The sequence below is a fragment of the Tachysurus fulvidraco genome, chromosome 1 (assembly GCF_022655615.1).
Source record: "Tachysurus fulvidraco isolate hzauxx_2018 chromosome 1, HZAU_PFXX_2.0, whole genome shotgun sequence".
NCBI lineage: Eukaryota > Metazoa > Chordata > Actinopteri > Siluriformes > Bagridae > Tachysurus > Tachysurus fulvidraco.
In genome coordinates this window covers 26,835,092-26,853,688 of record NC_062518.1, presented here as the reverse complement: position 1 = coordinate 26,853,688, position 18,597 = coordinate 26,835,092, and the positions used below count along the sequence as shown (strand labels likewise).

General features: G+C 40.6%; 1 protein-coding gene across 5 annotated transcripts in view; it reads right to left on the bottom strand.

Moving 5' to 3' along the window:
• The window catches only part of myripa (myosin VIIA and Rab interacting protein a), a 29,539-nt gene extending 18,556 nt beyond the window's left edge, over positions 1 to 10,983 (bottom strand). For 2 of the 5 annotated variants that reach the window (XM_027168985.2, XM_027168989.2), the window contains exons 1-2: positions 10,779 to 10,981; positions 8,746 to 8,873 (exon numbers count right to left, since the gene is read on the bottom strand). In XM_027168985.2, the coding sequence (XP_027024786.2) occupies positions 8,746 to 8,855 (110 nt within the window). In that variant the 5' untranslated portion in view covers positions 8,856 to 8,873; positions 10,779 to 10,981. Of the gene's footprint in view, positions 1 to 8,745; positions 8,874 to 10,778 lie in introns of all 5 variants that reach the window. The other 3 variants (XM_047821496.1, XM_027168987.2, XM_027168986.2) reach the window with 3 other exon arrangements.
• Between the last annotated feature and the right edge of the window lie 7,614 nt (positions 10,984 to 18,597).

The window sequence follows — 18,597 nt, the reverse complement described above, 5'->3', positions numbered from 1 at the left end:
ACAGAACTTTGTCTTTAGGGTATCCAGTCAAACTGTATTGTTCTAAATTATATACTAAAAAGGATGCCAGTCCAGTCCAGGCACACAAACACATACACTAGGCACACATACACTCATTCCCACTAGTGGTAGTGGGCAGCTGATCTTAGCCAATACACTTGTTGACTTTTTGGGAGGTGAGGGGAAACCAGAGAGCTTGGAGGAAACCCACAAGGACCCAAAATGCAAAATAATTCCACAAGGCTCAGGATGTAACGCAGGTCCATGGAGTTGTTCAGCAGCAGTGTTTTATTTTACATGGACTGTGTACGAAATTATGTAAAGTAACGCACTATAGGTTTTGTTAAGTAATGTCACGTTTTATCACTTACGTAAACCGGTTACAACCAATTGCACCAATATGCCTGAAAATATAATTCAACCTCTGACCTCATTTGCTGGCCATATGCAGGAGTAATGCTACTTATTGTGCTAATAAATAAATAATAAGGTAAATAAATTTACCATTAGATAAAATTTTACTTTTTGATATTTGAATTATTTTAGCGACTTTGACCAATGCTAAATGGCAATAGCAAAAACAAAACAAAAAATAGTGAAATATAGCTACTTGCCAGGTACAATTTGTTCTTGTCAAACTGAGTTAGTTTGAAAGCTGATAGTGATAATGAGATGGGTAGGTGCGTTTTCTTCTAGTCCTGGCAACCTTAACTCGGGTGTCAGAAGTCAATTCAAGTCAAGTCAAGAAGCTTTTATTGTCATTTTAACCATATATAGTTGTTGCAGTACGCAGTGAAATGAGACAATGTTTCTCCAGGACCAGGGTGCTACATAAAGACACAAAGACAGAGATAAGGACTTAGTAAGTAGTACTAGCCACATAAAGTGCATCTGTGCAACCTGGTGCAAACAGTGCAAGACAAGACAAAAAGACAGTGCAGGACAAAAGACAATAAACAAAAACAGCACAGACCAGTGTAAATACTGGAATGAACACAGTATTAACACAGCATGAGTTACACGAGGTATTGTAAGGTGTTCAAGAGCAATCAACTGAAATGTGAGACAGCATGTGCAAAGAGCAAAAACAGTGTGCAAACAGCATGTAAATAGTTTGATGGACGTATATTAGAAACGTGTGGTGTAGGTCTACAGTATGCAGTCCATACAGTTGATGTGCATGTGTGAGTTGTGCTCAATACAGTTCAGTTCAGTTATTAAGGAGTCTGATGGCTTGTGAAACAAAACTGTTATAGAGTCTGGTCGTGAGGGCCCGAATGCTTCTGTACCTTTTTCCAGATGGTAGGAGGGTGAAGAGTGTGTGTGAGGGGTGTGTGGGGTCATCCACAATACTGTTGGCTTTGCAAATGCAGTGTGTGGAGTAAATGTCCATGATAGAGGGAAGAAAGCCTCAAATGACCTTCTCAGCTGTCCTCACTATACGCTGCAGGGTCTTGTGATCTGAGATAGTGCAGTTCCCAAACCAGATGGTGATGCAGCTGCTCAGAATGCTCTCAATGGTCCCTCTGTAAAATGTAGGAGGAGGGAGATGGGCTTTTTTCAGCCTTTGTAAGAAGTAGAGACAATGCTGGGATTTCTTGGTGATGGAGATGGTGTTGAGTGACCAGGTGAAAGTTCTCCTCTAGATGAACACCAAGAAATTTGGTGCTCTTGTGGATCTCTACAGATGACGTCGATGTTCAGCAGAGAGTGGTCGCGTCTTCAATGCACTTGCTGGTCACTGATGTACTCCTCCAATTTGACAAAGTCCCCATTAATTGCAGCCTCCCTGAAGATGTTCCAGTCGTTGCAATCAAAGCAGTCCTGAAGAGAAAAGGTTGCTACTGCTGGCCAGGTTTACACCTGCTCCAGAACCGGTTTAGAGCATCTGACAAGTGGTCTGTATGCTGGAATTAGCATAACAGAGATGTGGTCTGAGTAACCGAGGTGGGGGTGGGGCACCACACAATATGTGCCTCTTGTTGCAAAGTCCACATACTGATAGAATTTAGGGAGTACTGATTTGAGATTTGCATGACATTCTGCAGATGGCCAATAGCCGCATGGAGAAACAGTCAGTATTCTTTTTGCCACCTTTCTGGTTTTGTGGTAACATACAAAATTGCATTTATTTTTGTGCTATCAACTTCAAAAGACATTGAATGGCTGGGGAGGAAACAAAAATGCAGTGTACCCAGTCTTATCCATCAATGTGTATGTAATGTATCCCAAATGAAACATAAAGAACAAGAAAATCTGGTTACACTTTATTTCAATAGTCTGCTTTAAGACAGCATATGCTATATTTTTACACATATTTCTTTGCACTATGTCTGGGTATGAGCATACATATGTAACATAAATGCCAATCAAAACATTCTCTGAAATCCGCATTAACTTAAGTTGAAATTGAAAGGACTAGAAATGTCAGCGCACTCATCCGAAGCTCACCTTCGCGGCGCACTCTGGTGACGTCATTCCCTGTCGCATGACTTTTATACTCGGCACTGCTATTTAAGCACGCCGTTCATGCTAGATTCTCGCCATATGATCTCTCGTCACTACGTCGCTTTGTTGAGTCACTCCTGCCAGCCTCCGGTCCGAGTGTTATCTGTGCCTCGCGTTTTCTATTTCCGTGTGGATTTTCCCGTCTCGGATTACCTTTTTTCCCTGTCATTCCTTACATGAGTTTTCTCTGCTGCCGGTTGTTTTGGTTCCGTTTTTTGCGCTCCGGTTATTGACATTTCGGATTACCCTTTTTCATGTGTGGATTACTGCCCGTTTCTGATTGGATTATTTTTTTTTTTCAGCCCAAGACTTTGCCTGGTTACATTCTGTGCATTTATGTTTTCATATATAGACATTTATTACTATCCTTTATGTTAATAAATTTTCTTTTTTTGGACCCTGGCCTGCGTTTGGGTTCTCCTTCCCAGCACCCTCATCTGTTTCACTGATAGTATCATCTGGCCTATAATGAACCCAGCAGGATCTCAGGAGATGCAGTCCCAGCTCGACTCCTTGTCCAAATCCTCCGCTGCGCATGAGCGCCAACTCAAGGAGATAGCCGCATCCACCAATGAGCTCATTCGGCGCATGAGCATGCTCACCACGACACAGGCCTCCTCGCCCTTTATGAGGCCACCTGCCCAGCCCCCCCAACCCGTGGTCGAGCAGAACATAAACCCCATTCGGGAGCCACATCTGCCCCATCCCGAGCGTTTTTCTGGTGAGGCGGGACTTTGCCGTGCATTTTTGATGCAGTGCTCAGTGATCTTCGAGCTCCAACCCTCCTCCTTCCCTTCGGATCGGTCCAAGGTAGCGTACGTTATCTCTTTGTTATCTGGGAAGGCCAAGATCTGGGCAACAGCAGAGTGGGAACGTCAGTCATTCATCTGCTTCTCGTTCGATGCCTTTTCGGCTGAGCTGCGCAAGGTTTTCGACTCCACACTGCCTAAGATGGACGCCACTCGAGCCTTGTTCGAATCATCTCAGGGGTCCCGCTCAGTGGCTGAGTATGCTGTGGATTTCCGCATGGCAGCTGGGGACAGTGGCTGGAACCCCACGGCGCTCTACGACGCGTTCTACCGCGGCTTGTCCTCCCAGGTGAAGGATGAACTCGCGGCCCGAGAACTCCCTCAAGAGCTTGACGACCTGGTTTGTCTGGCAACCAGGATCGATCGCCGTATCCAGGAACGAAGAGAGGAGGGACGCCCAACCCGTTCCTGGCCTCCCAGAACCCCGAATGCCAAGCCCCCTGTCGAACCAGACAGGTCATATGGGCCTCCCAGAAACCCATATGTCAAGACCCGCTCGGAGTCTTACAGATCACACTCTCCTCCACCTCCCCAGCCCATGGAGATAGGACGGCGTCTCCTGTCAGCAGCAGAGAAGGAGCGGCGCCGGGCCCACGACCTCTGTCTCTACTGTGGCAAGGCAGGACACTTTGCCTTCGCATGCCCAGCAAAAGACAGGGCTCACCGTTGACGGAGGAGCCCGCGGCGAGCCTCTGGTGTTTAGCCTCCCCCAAGCCACTTCTCCGAGCCCGTTTCCAGATCAAGAGCCAAGAACATGATCTAGCGGTCTTCGTTGACTCTGGAGCTGACGCGGAGTTCCTTGATGAGGAGTTAGTGCGTCAGCTGGAGATCGAGACTGAACCTCTACCCGCCAGTCTCCAGGTACGGGCCCTGGATGGCCATATCCTTCACCGAGCTCGCTACCGCACCAAGCCCCTGCTGGTGTCCGTCACCAAGGAACACATGGAGTGGATCTCCTTCCTCGTTATCCCTTCGCCCCATGCACCAGTCATGTTTGGATTACCTTGGCTGCAGAAACATAACCCTCACCTGGATTGGTCCAGCGGCCGGGTCCTTGGTTGGGGGATCTACTGCCAGGCTCATTGCCTGACCACCTTGGCACCCCGCTTGTTATCAGTCAAGGAGGACCTGCCCCCCGATCTCTCTCTGGTGCCTGCTGAATACCATGATCTGGGACAAGTGTTCAGTAGAGCTTGTGCCACTTCCCTACCACCACACAGACCTTATGACTGTGCTATCGACCTCCTGCCAGGCACTGCCCCCCCCCCCCCCCCCGGGGGCGCCTGTACCACCTATCCAAGCCTGAAAGGGAAGCCATGACCCAGTATATACAGGAGTCCTTGGAGTCAGGCATTATCCGCCCGTCTTCATCCCCAGCCGGTGCAGGTTTTTTCTTTGTGGAGAAGAAGGATGGGACTCTACGACCCTGTATTGACTATCGGGGTCTGAACGCCATCACCATTAAAAATCGCTACCCGTTGCCTCTCATGGCCTCCGCTTTTGAGCTCCTTCAGGGGGCCACCATTTTCTCCAAGCTGGACCTTCGGAACGCCTATCACCTAGTCCGCATCTGTGAGGGCGACGAATGGAAGACCGCATTCAACACTCCCACTGGCCATTACGAGTACCGGGTGATGCCGTTTGGCCTCACCAATGCCCCAGCAGTATTCCAAGCACTGGTTAACGACGTTTTACGGGACATGTTAAACATATTTGTGTTTGTTTACTTGGACGACATCCTCATTTTTTCCCGCACACCTGAGGAACACATCCGTCACGTCCGTGCATGGCTCCAGAGGCTTTTGCAGAACCAGTTATATGTCAAGGCTGAGAAATGTGATTTCCATGTCACGAAAACCACCTTCTTGGGTTTCATTCTGGCAGCAGGGAGTGTTCGGATGGATCCTGACAGAATCAAGGCTGTTCGGGACTGGCCCTGCCCTGGAACACGTAAGCAGCTCCAGCAGTTCTTGGGATTCGCTAATTTCTATCGGCGATTCATCCGGGGTTACAGCTCGTTTGCTGCACCCTTGCACCAGCTCACTTCTCCTCTTCAACCTTATTCTTGGGGGCCTCAAGCCGAGCAAGCCTTCAAGAAGCTGAAGCAGCTTTTTACCTCTGCCCCCATCCTCTCCTTGCCGGATTCCACGCGACAATTTGTGGTTGAGGTTGATGCATCTGATACCGGAGTTGGGGCCGTTTTGTCCCAAAGGGACGTCAAGGACAATAAACTTCACCCGTGTGCTTTCTTTTCACACCGTCTCTCCTCGTCTGAACGTAACTACACTATCGGCGAACGTGAGCTACTGGCAGTCAAACTCGCCCTGGAGGAATGGCGGCACTGGCTGGAGGGTGCGGAACTACCATTTCTGGTCTGGACTGACCATAAGAATCTTGAATATCTCTGGACTGCCAAGAGACTGAAACCCCGACAGGCTCGTTGGGCACTCTTTTTCGGCAGGTTTAACTTTGTGCTGTCTTATCGGCTGGGAACGAAGAATGGGAAGCCAGATGCTCTCTCTCGTCAGTTCTCCCCCGATCCCGTCGAGGCCGTTGCTGAACACATTCTTCTCCCCTCTGTCACTGTTCGGGCGCTTCGACTCGGGATAGAGAGAAGGTTTCAGCAAGCCGTGTCTAACCTGCCGGTCCCTACTGACTGTCCTGAAGGCAAACTTTATGTCCCTGACCAGCTCCGTTCCCAAGTTCTTCAGTGGTGTCACAACTGTCGGCTTTTCTGTCATCCCGGTTTCCCTCGGACCCTATCGGTTCTCCAGCATCGTTTCTGGTGGCCTTCGCTCAGACATGACGCACGGGAATTTGTCACTGCCTGCCCAGTATGTGCGCAACACAAGAGCTCTCGATCTCGCCCTGCCGGCCTCCTGCGGCCCCTGCCGATCCCTTGCAGACCTTGGTCCCACATCTCACTTGATTTCGTCACCGGCCTCCCTCTTTCTGATGGCTACTCCGCTATCCTCTCTGTGGTCGATCGCTTTTCCAAGCTCGTCCATTTTGTCCCCCTGACCAAACTCCCTTCAGCCAAGGAAACGGCGTTGCTCCTCCTCCAACACGTTTTCCGGCTCCATGGCATTCCCCGGAATATATCCTCTCCCAGTTCCATCGTGACCACCCCGACAAGCCTGGTGGGACGTCGTGAGACGCCCCGTGGAGGGGGGGGTACTGTCAGCGCACTCATCCGAAGCTCACCTTCGCGGCGCACTCTGGTGACGTCATTCCCTGTCGCATGACTTTTATACTCGGCACTGCTATTTAAGCACGCCGTTCATGCTAGATTCTCGCCAGATGATCTCTCGTCACTACGTCGCTTTGTTGAGTCACTCCTGCCAGCCTCCGGTCCGAGTGTTATCTGTGCCTCGCGTTTTCTATTTCCGTGTGGATTTTCCCGTCTCGGATTACCTTTTTTCCCTGTCATTCCTTACGTGAGTTTTCTCTGCTGCCGGTTGTTTTGGTTCCGTTTTTTGCGCTCCGGTTATTGACATTTCGGATTACCCTTTTTCCTGTGTGGATTACTGCCCGTTTCTGATTGGATTATTTTTTTTTTTCAGCCCAAGACTTTGCCTGGTTACATTCTGTGCATTTATGTTTTCATATGTAGACATTTATTACTATCCTTTATGTTAATAAATTTTCTTTTTTTGGACCCTGGCCTGCGTTTGGGTTCTCCTTCCCAGCACCCTCATCTGTTTCACTGATAGAAAGTCCATAGTCTATAGCTCATCATCTTACACAGCAAAAGCCATAAACTGGACCTAAAGTGTTAAATTGTACTAAAAATGAACGACCATATATCTTTAACTAGGATTTGTTGACAGTTGACAGTCTATAGATGGTTAGTTGACTGGCCTGCCAATTTATCCCTTCATCTCAGTTTTCCCATCTCAGATGCAGAATCTGCCTGTTCAGCCACTCTTATGTCGATCTGTATAATCAATCTTTTCACAGTGTCAGACTATCCCTTTAATCTCGTCTCCGTCTCTACTACTGATCTCTTCCAGCCTTAATCTCAGTCCTTGTTACATGTCCCAGTCTAGTCTAGTTCTTTATCCTGTTACAATCAATGAGCTCCTTCTCCTAATTGCATACAAAAGTTTCTTCAAGTAAATTATTGCATTCAAAGTTTCAATAGGTTTCTCTTATGTTTTTCCTTATACACACTCATAGCCAATTTATTCTGTATGCCAAACCTGTAACTACACTAAATGACCATTAGGCAAGTATACAGCTACAAACCATAAACTAGAAATTGTCCGTTAATTTAAAGGGACCACAATGAGGCCACCAGTGAACAGGTATTATTTTAGTAGTCAGCATTTGTCAGAACAATTACATTAACAGTGCAGGGAAATGGTAGTTGAACTAATGTGTCAGGTGCAGCTGTGTTTTAAACACCTCTGTGACATTTCTTGGTAAAGTAGAGTGTCTCAAATAAAAGCATGAAGGCAACAGCAGACCTACAGTTATAAGGTAAACAGTGCTAACAGAAGGGTGAAGTTCACATTATACATTAAAGTTACAGAAGTTATAGTAGCTAATGTCCACAGACAAGGTGGGCAAGACTATTATGTCCAAAGTGGCCAGGTAGCAAACATAGTTTTTAAGTAAGACTGAAAACCAAAAACAAATTTATTCTGACTGTTAAATTAAATCTATGATGAAACTTTCTATATAGATTGGAGGGTCTCTTCTATGATGACCATACCCCAATCCACAGGACACAGGGGCTCAGTTTATTGAGTATAAACATATGTAAATTATATTTTGGCCTAAGTTTATTCAGTTTGGTCTAAATCATAGTATGCTTGTTTTTTTGTTTTTTTATTTGTCACCTGCACAGAAGAGTCATCCAGCAAGAATACTGCTTTTTGTGCTAGGTTCAAAAAAATGATAAAATCCTCCGGAAGACACACAACACAAATTCTTGCTTGTTAAAGCATGACATATGTAACAAATAAATGCTGCAATAGATAATATAATATTTAATCTTTCCAAGCTGCCCAAACAAATATATACATTTGGGTGTGATCCAAAATAGCTGCTCACAAAGCTGAGACCATATCCTTTGTTTAAGGAAAGGGAGCTATTGCAAGACAAGGAAGGGAGGGCCCTTCCTGCATTTTGTGTTGGTTTTTTTTTTCAAAAGCAAAGGCTAAGTAATCTCTAATGCAATCTAGCAATGCGTGAGTTAACAGAAGAGCCGATAAAATAATTCATGCTAATGCAGATACAACAGTGTTACAGTACAACAGAAACAAACACTTTCTGAAGAGACCGTATGATATTTGAAAGCAAAACGTTAATATAATTATAGTGTTGTTGTTTTGGTAATGCTGTTTGCTGTGTATTTTTTTTTGCTGAAGTGTTTTACACTATTGCGTACATATAGGATTGATGTGAGTGATCACAAACTTACCTAAGACGCGCTTCTTCTGTCTTACGTAACTGCATGTCTCTCTGCACCACCTGCAGCACATGACCCACCTCCTCTTCTGTCAGATTCGACATGTCCAGCTTTCGGCCCATTTCTTATCTCTTTTCTTTCTGATCAGGATAAAATAATAATAATAATTTGGGATTTTTTTTATTTACTTTATTCCCATTTAATACCTGCCTCAGTACCGTTACATAAAACTTGTGTAATCTTTCATACTGCTGCACCTTACTTGAAAGGAGCATTAAGATTAACGTTCAATGTATTCACTCCAAAAGACATAACTTCTACTATGCAGTGTATGTGACATTTATACTGTTGGCAATATATTTGTTTAACAAGCAATTAATTCAAATCAATATGACTAACAGCCAGAGGTTTATGTATAGAGTTCAACATTAACATTAAAATGACTTTGGTTTATAAACACATAAATGACATATTGCTAAATCATCGCTAAAAGGCTGCTGCATTTGAAAATGAAATCTAGTCCTATGTGGTCTGTAGTTTATTCTGCCACGTGTATAGAAATTTCATAGAACTCACTGTAGTATTCAATACTGCCTTCAAATCTGGTTAAAATAAAAAAAACTAGAGTCATGCTTCTGAATATAATAAAGCAATAACACAGAGGCAACGATGCGGTTATACTGAATATCAGCACCGCCGTGATTCACAGTGACAATTCAGTACACTATATGGACAAATGTTCTGTTTATTTTATATTATAGCTAGTAAAATTAAATCCTAAAGAAAACCACTGTCACTTTATAGCACATAGGCTGGTCAGGCTGCTGCTGGTGGTGATTTGAACATTAACGCTGTCCGTTTTCAAGTTCGTGTAACCCGATTCCATATTTTAAGTCAGAAGAATTGTTTGTCATGTCATCTGATGATGTTAATACTATTGTATTACATGCATAGAAACACATAAAGTAAAAAGTCCCAGTACAGTAAGAATAAATACCGTATAAGCACTACTTTAACACCACTCATCTAAATAAAATAAATGGAATGGGGCTTTCTGTAATTCACAGTATGCAAATGCTGACCAAAATTTACCCCATTGCCGCAGAGATTATAGTTTTGCATTTATAACAAGAATGTGAGTGATGAATATCGCAATATATCAGATAACCGATTAATTTCGCATACTTAAATCCAACCATTGAGAAAAAAGAAAAAACGTTCAAGTGTTACAAAGGTTTTGACAGACAAAACTTGTCACCTAAATCTGCAGTATTTGCACTTAATTTGCATGTACTTTTCTGACAAGCCATGCAAACTGTCTCAGTAATGGTGTGTGACATGTAATTATATAATAATAACAGGGGTGGGAGTAAGTCACACATGTGCAAGTCACAGTCTCAAGTCATGAATGTCAAGTCAAAGTCAAGTCGAGTCTTTTTTAAAATTTGTCAATCAAGTCTCAAGTCTCAAATTTGCGACTAAAGTCTGACTCGAATCAAGTCGAGTCCCCCATCTCTGAATCATTTAACTCAAGTCAGAGTCAAGTCTCAAGTCATGAATGTCAAGTCAAAGTCAAGTCGAGTCTTTTTTTAATATTTGTCAAGCAAGTCTCAAGTCTCAAAGTTGCGACTTAAATCTGACTCGAGTCAAGTCATATGACTCGAGTCCCCCATCTCTGAATAATAATAATAATAATAATAATAATAATAATATAAACATGTATACATTGCATAGTATGCCAAAACAAACCGTCTGTTTTATAAAGTAGTAAAAAGTATTCAGCAGACACTAAATAAAAGACAAATGAAGGCATTTCTATGCAATTCTATGTGACTTCATAAAGTAATAATAATAGTAGGCACTCAGTGTATTTCCTATGCTTGATGTTTTTCACTGTAAGAGGATAAACTGAAGTCGGTGACTCTTTACAGCGTTGTTTCTTGCAGAAACAAGTTTAAATGACAAACTCAAGCAGCTCTCAGTTCCATAGCAAACCGTGAAAACACCAGAAAAAAATAAACAACAGTTTAGAGGGAGCTACTTACCGGTTTCTCTCCACTTAGATGTCAGAACTGTAAATATACATATGTAAACTGTTAGAACTCGTCCGTTTTACACGGAGAAGACGGAAACATCAGTCGGTTTGTTTTGATCCGGATGACTGGAGCTCGTTGTGCTCAGTGTCCAAAGAACCGGCGCGAGACCGCTGCACCTGAGCAAGCGGAGTCTCGCGCCAACCAATCACGTCTAGACCTTTGCCACGCGCACAAACCAGTAACGGTAATTTGTTGCCACTGTATTTATTGTTGTTTGGTTTTTTTTGTTTTGTTTTGTTTTGTTTTTTAACTTTCGACATTTAACCGAACAGGAAGACTAGTACACCTGCAAATTCATGCATTCAGTCAGTCAATGTGGAAGCAGTGTAATGCATAAAGAGATCTATATGAAGTTAATTATCAAACATCAGATTTTGATCTATTGACTGAGCATGCTTGTTTGGTGCACAATGGAATGGATTGTTTACTTCTGTAAGCTTCTGATCTCCTGGGATTTTCATGCAAAAATAAAATAATAATAATAATAATAATAATAATAATAATAATAATAATAATAATAATAATAATAATAAAGTGCAAAAACTATCAAACCAACAAAGCAAAAATGATCACATTATCTTTATCACATATCTTAAGGAAGATAATATACAACAGCAGCAGAATGTGTTTGACCCTGTTCATGGACACTTTTCTTTCCCAAGGATCACATTGGCCCCCTGTCTATTTATTGCTCTTGAATTCATCTTTAACTTTCTCTCTGATGCACAGTTTCTGTACAAGGACAAGCAAACCTATAAAGATTTCAGAATTGCTTACATTTGTACACTTGGCACTTGATCCGAATATAAAAATATAAAATATAAAAAAGGGTGAACATTTTGCTAGTCTGATAGAAATGTACTAATGGTTGGTGATCAACAATTCAGTTTATAGTTAACAATTTAAAGTGACTTACAGTCAAGTTCTTTATGATACAAGATTCCTTATGTTTCTTATGTGCTTAGACAGATATAGAACAAGTGATCTTAAATAATAAATACAAAAAAAAATTGCATGGACTCTCCAGACTTACTAAGCCAATTCACATGTACGGTCAGTCAGCTGATTCAGTTAACAGTGGCACAGTCTGCCAAAGTCCACTCTGTGCTCCCCTCCCTCACTGTGAAATTCTCCCAAAGTTGAAAACTCATAGATCTTGATGTTATTCTGAGAACTGCAAATCAGTGCTTAAAACACTTAAACAACAAAACCACATTATCATCTCTGAGGATGATTCATGGTACATAATCCCACACCATTAAGGAAGAGTGCACAGTGTGCACATGGAATATTTCAATGTTTGCAAAAAAAGTCTCAAAGGATAAGGAGAACTCTTATTTGAAGGAAATGCTTCAGTAACCACTTTATCCTGGTAAGGAGCCTAATCCAGACTCACATTAACATCAAGGGGAAATTTAGTGTAGCCAGTCCACCTACTGGCATGTTTTTGTGAGGTGGGAGGAATCACAAATGGGCACGGGAAGCACATAAACAGAAACTCTACCAAATGTTCCTCAATGTAGCATGTCTATGTTAAAAAACATATATATAAGACAAAAGTGTTCTTGCAAAAGCAGGCCAGCAGGCACTTTGTTTTGAGCATCATAAACTATGCCTTATATCCTTGTGGAAATGTTGCTTATGTTGCTGCTAAAAGCACTCAACATAACATTTATTTTAATAAGCTTTAACGAGAAAGTGTGAGAAGGTTTCTTGGGAAAGAGAGAAACCGAGTGCCCGTGCCCACAACCAAGCCCATCTAGAAACAATGTGTTTTCATAAGAGCTTCTCTGGAAGAGTGTGCCTGTTTATATTCTCTCGCCAGCTTTCTGCATCTGGAAGTGATTAGTTGGATGAGTATAAAACAAGACTGCAGTGTGTTTCATACCATAGGGCTTCAATATGGCTTGGAGAGTGTTGCCTATAGTGTTGGGGTGCTGTCTCGTCTTCTTTACTTACGGGGAAGAAAATGAGAGCCACACAGAGCTTCAAAGATTTGACGTGAAACAATTTCCAATCTCATCCACTGGTCTTAGGGCAATGCATCAAGATGAGGTAAGAGTGGAATTCTTTCTACCGGATCCTTATCTGCTATTTGTTGCTGCGTACCATGGTTGTAGCAGGCTTTTAAAAAGTGAGGGATGGAAAAATAGCAAATTTTGTGTGTCTACATGGATGGGTGTGTGGATTTGGGGGATATGTGTCACATGTGGGTGGGGTGTATTTATATCTTAGTGAGGACCGATTGTTTTCACAAGAATAGTGATATCTGATAGAAAACTATTCAGTCTATGATTACCAAAAACAAACATTTTGTCATTTAAATCAATAAAAAAATAATAATGGTATGAGAGATGGGTGATGTAAAGTGAAGGATTTATGATGAGTTGATTTGTGTGTGTATTCCTGGCAGGCCTCATTTCTTGGACTGGAACAAAAATATCAGAACCGTGACATCATGCTGATGGTATGACAGCTCAGGCTATTATTCTTGTGCTTAATTTGTGAAGATACAGTGGTGTGAAGATTATTTGCTCCCTTCTTGATTTCTTCGTTCTGTTTTGTTTATTTTTCTTCCATTTTACATTTTATTACACTTAAGTAACCTGAGTAAACACAAAATACAATTTTTGTCTCTTTTATTGAAGGAAAAAGTTTCCCAACACTTCCCTGTGTGAAAAATGTATTTCTGAATCAAACAATAACCAATTTAATATGAGAGCTCAACTAGATTAAATCCAACTAGGCCGAATCGAACAAGCAGCACTATGCCACTATGAAAAGAAATTATGGAAATGATGAAAAAAGTTAGTTAAATATATCAGACTCAATGGGTTTCAAAACCATTTCTAAACCTCTGGGACACCAGTGAACCATAGTGAGAGCTATTATCTCCAAATGGCGAAAGTAGATAACAATCCCAGAAGTGGTCAAACTTGGAGTATCAGAATTCCTCAAAGAGCACATCAGTCACTTATGTAGGAAGTCATCAAAGACCCCAGACAAACATCTAAACAACTGTAGACCTCATTCCCCTCCGATAAGATCACCATTAAAAAGAGACTGCTGCTAAAATAGCAGTCCAAAAAGTCACACCAAGAATAAATATTGCAGTGGTATTGTGAAGATGTATAGATGCTTTGCTCTCTGGTAAAACATCTATAGTCAGCAATCTGATGTTCAAGTGTATTCGGATTATGCAGCGCAACAATAATACTAATTAGGGCGACTAAAGGAAATCGGAGTAAATACTTTTTCACAGCACTGTATTTCGATATTTTTTGACTGTAAACTATAAGCTTTGTTATTTTATTTGCTACGACTTCATAATTTGTTTCGTCATCTGACTTTCATGTTAGAACTACAGGCTACGACTGCGTCGACGTGCCGAAAAAAAGAAAAAGAAGCACAATGCAGGAGCCCTTTCCCCACTAAGTGTAAGCCTGGCTCCAGAATAATCAGATTCTTCACCTTTCAGCCAAATGGAGAGTTTCAAGAGATGTTTATGAATACTCCCTTCTCCTTTCTTTACATGCATTTCCCACAGATGCCACAGGATGGAAAGAAAACACATGTAAGCTAGACAAACATGTCACCAGTTCCTGGTTCAGAAATAATGCTAAGCTAACACGATTGGATAAAGAAATAGAAATACAAAATGCCAATTCCTTAAGCATGTTGTGTGACCAAAAACTCCTCAGGTAATATACTGGCAGTGTGTTATTATATTTCTGTATATGATATATATATATATAGGCTGTGTACTTGAACAAATATAACAGCATAAAACCTGATTGCTGGTTGTGGCTTTGAGCCTTATGTCCAGGCAGAACCCAAACCTGACTATTGCTAGGACGACAACTACAGTACAGGGTGCAATGGTCCAAATCTGCATGTGGCAGGATCTACAAACATTATATACCACTGGGATACACTCATACCTCAATCCCATCGTAAATTCAAGAATTGATGAGACTATTTGGACTGGCATGTGAAAATGAATTGGAATTGGTGAGGAAATTTAAGTGAGGAGGCTAAAATTGACAGGAACTGTTTCAAGTATCTCTTCGGTCATTCATCCTATCATTCATTTATTCAATTATTCATTCACCAGTATCCACTTTATGCCTGTTTACAGTCATGATACCCTATTTATTTAGAATCCTCTGTGTTCAAAATGCTATGAAGCAAGATAACCAGCATGCTACATACAGTATATGTAGGACTTCTGGCAAGCCAACTTAATCACATTAAAAATTCATGAAGATTCGAAAGATCAAGGGTAGTGTTTGGTTTTAAATTGTATTTCTCCTTCAACGTCACTTCACAACAAGGAGCCACACCATAATCCTAACCTTAACCTATGCAACTTTACAATGCAAGTCAAACAAATTGTTATGAAGCTGCAAATGTACAGGATAAGCCCTGGTAAAAACCGACAGCACAAATAACCACACTGCGGTTGCCCTTAATCAACCATTCAGGATCAATATATCAGGCTTTTTTGGTTTTAACATAAGTATTTAAAAATAATCAAGAAAATATTTTCTTGTTATTGTTTTTCTGTATTACTACAATAGCAACTGTCTGTGCAAAACACCAAATACTGCCGAGAGCAACAAATGTTTACAGTTCGCTTCCGAAATTAAATTGAACTAAATGCTAATTCGGTTAAACTAATGAGCTTAAACATCATGTTTATTATGAGCGCAAAGGCATGTGACCTGAGTTTGCTGAGCAGTATCTGTGAGCATGGTCATTAAAATGAACACAAGCTGCTGTGTATTACATGTACACACAAATATTTGTGAGCATGATGCCTTGAAGGAAACATTTTAAGGAACTTATTCCTTTTTTTTACTCTGTATTGGTTTAAAACCCCATATCAAGCACAGACATTTTTTTTTGTGCAGTAAAAATTGTCAAATGTTGCTCCAAGCAAAGTAATCCAATCAAACATCACACCAGAAGAGATTAATGCACATGTTGGCCTCCATTCCCATTACCACGTATCACATGTTCTCAGAACTCTCGCACCAAAAGGCAAGAAAGGTCAAAGAGCACGAAGTCCAAGCTTGTAAAACGACAATTAAAGCAACACAAGCCACATCATGAACAGACATCTCCTAGAGGAAAAGTCCCACAGGTACTCAATACACTCTCTTTATTTATCAGCAAAGCAAATTAAGATGCTACATGACTTTTTAACAAACCTTTTTGACTTTTTCTGCTTGTCTGTGGTACAGAGGAAGCCAGTGAAGAAACCTCAACCACCAGGAACATACTCTGCTCTCGGTTATATTTCACAAGATAAGGAAAGGTTTGTAAAAAAAAAACTTCTCTAATTAGGTTCATTAAGGATTATACTGTATAATGTTGGTAGCAAAAGGGTTTTGTAATGTGTTTGAATTAAAATAAGTGATACTTATATTATTTCTTCAAATATGACCATAATAGGTTATTTAGAAAATGTACTATAGATGTTAAACATAATGTGACAGAGGCCTTTCGCTTGATTGCCGTTCCAGTTCATCCTAAAGGTGTTCAGTATGGGATTGAGGAATTTTTCAAGCTGGAACAAGTTTGGGCTGCATAGTTTCATTGAAGGGAAATTGTAACACCACAACACACAAAGACATTGTAGATAATTGTATGTTTCCAACTTACAATTATTTAGAATGTCTACGGGGCAAAGGTTTTGGGGAAGGATCCACATATAGTGGTGATAGTCAGGTGTCCGTATACTTTTGCTACATAAATGTTGTTTAAAGTGAGAGCATAGAATCTATTGTTGATCATTTTGTTTGTTTGTTTGTTTGTTTGTTTGTTTTAGATCTCATGAACAAAAAGAAGATTTGGATGACTAAAACTTCACAATCTATAATGATGAACATGTTATGATGAGGGATGTGGTAGCCTAGTGGTTAAGGTGTTGGCCTACTGACCAGAAGGTCATGAGTTTGAATCTCAGATCCACCAAGCTGCCACTGCTGGGCCCCTGAGCAAGGCCCTTAACCTTTAATTGTTCAGTTGTATAAATTGTAAGCCACTCTGGATAAGTGTGTCTGGTAAATTTAGTATGTTTTTTATGTTCAGATTTAATAGGAGATTTTATTAAAATGACATGAATTTTAGAAATGTATCCAAAAATAGTTACAAACACATTTGAAATGACATACATCTCTCCATCTCTTTCTCTCTCTCTCTCTCTCTCTCTCTCTCTCTCTCTCTCTCTCTCTCTCTCTCACTATATATATATATATATATATATATATATATATATATATATAAACCTCATACAGTACAATCTGCTATTAATCTTTTCAGGCTATTATGTGGCTGTTTTTTTGTGCATTACCATAAGTGACCACCGGGTGCCAGTAATTATGCAATACTAAATTGTCAAGCATGGGTATGGAACTGTATTTACAGTAAAGGCATTGATTTTCTACTAAATAAATTTCCTCTGAATACATGTGAAATTACTTACTCACTGACTTTCAGTATTCACGTTGTTAAGCTCAAAGTTTGAAGTGCACCTTGAATGTGATTTTCATTCATCCACAGACACACACATTTACCATGAATTCGGAAACCTGGAGCTGTGAAGAGGTAATGTTTGGCAAGAGACATATAAATGCAAAGCTCAAAGCTCACCAGTCTGAAATGTGCTTTAAAAATGAGTATGTTGCCCCTCTTGTGTGTATCAGAGATACTCTATAGTCAGAGCTACGACACTCTGCTAAAGACTGCAAGAATTCTTTAATGTGCATTGAAGTATAACTGGACAGTGTGTTGGTGGTGCGCCATTATATTCTTTGTTTGTGATGATGGTGTTGATAAAACCTTATATCAGGTTCAAGCTCAGCTTTAAATCCTTTCCACAGCTCACTTCTCACTTCACACCCTTAATTACTGTACTGATAAAGACAAATCAATTTGAAACAGAAAGCATGAACACAAAGTTTCACAATATACAGAAGTGATACTCAAAAAAAAAGCATGCAATATGTCATCTGTTGCAATCAATACATTGTAAAATATATAAATCTATAATAAATATTATTATTTATTTTTTTAGATGTTTCCATCTAGTGTAAAACCAAGCATACACATTTCTTATTTATGTGCAAATTCAGTGTAAATACATTCCTTAATAACAAGTTAAATCAACCCTACGTCTTCTATCCTACATCTGTAGCCTTCAGTTTTATGGCACTTGACAAACTTGTATTTAACTTGGCACAAGTACAATCATGACGATGATGGCAAGGGATGAAAAGGGTTTTGAAACAATTAGCTTCAGTTTTATAACCCTTTAAAAAGACGTAAATTATTATTATTATTGTTGTTGTTGTTGTTGTTGTTGTTATTATTATTATTATTATTATTATTATTATTATTATTATTAAGTTTAAACTTTTAAATATATTGTAATTCAGCTCAAACTAATGTACAGTGCAAAAGACAAAAAATCCTGGAACAACATTCCATGAATTTTAACAAAGTCTTATAAGAATAGAAAGAAATACAGGGAAAAAATAAAACAATAATATTTACACAGCATTGCAAAAATGTTTATTGAGTAGTAAAATCCACAGCATTAAAAAAGTCAGTCCTGCTGAACAGATCTTTTGCTAATGCCCCAGCCTGGGCTGTGTGTTGACATTTGATCAGATTTTATTTGTTTATTTTTCTCAAAAAAAAAAAAAAACACATAAATTTAACTAGCCACAATCACATCAAACCCAGAACCACAATACCAATT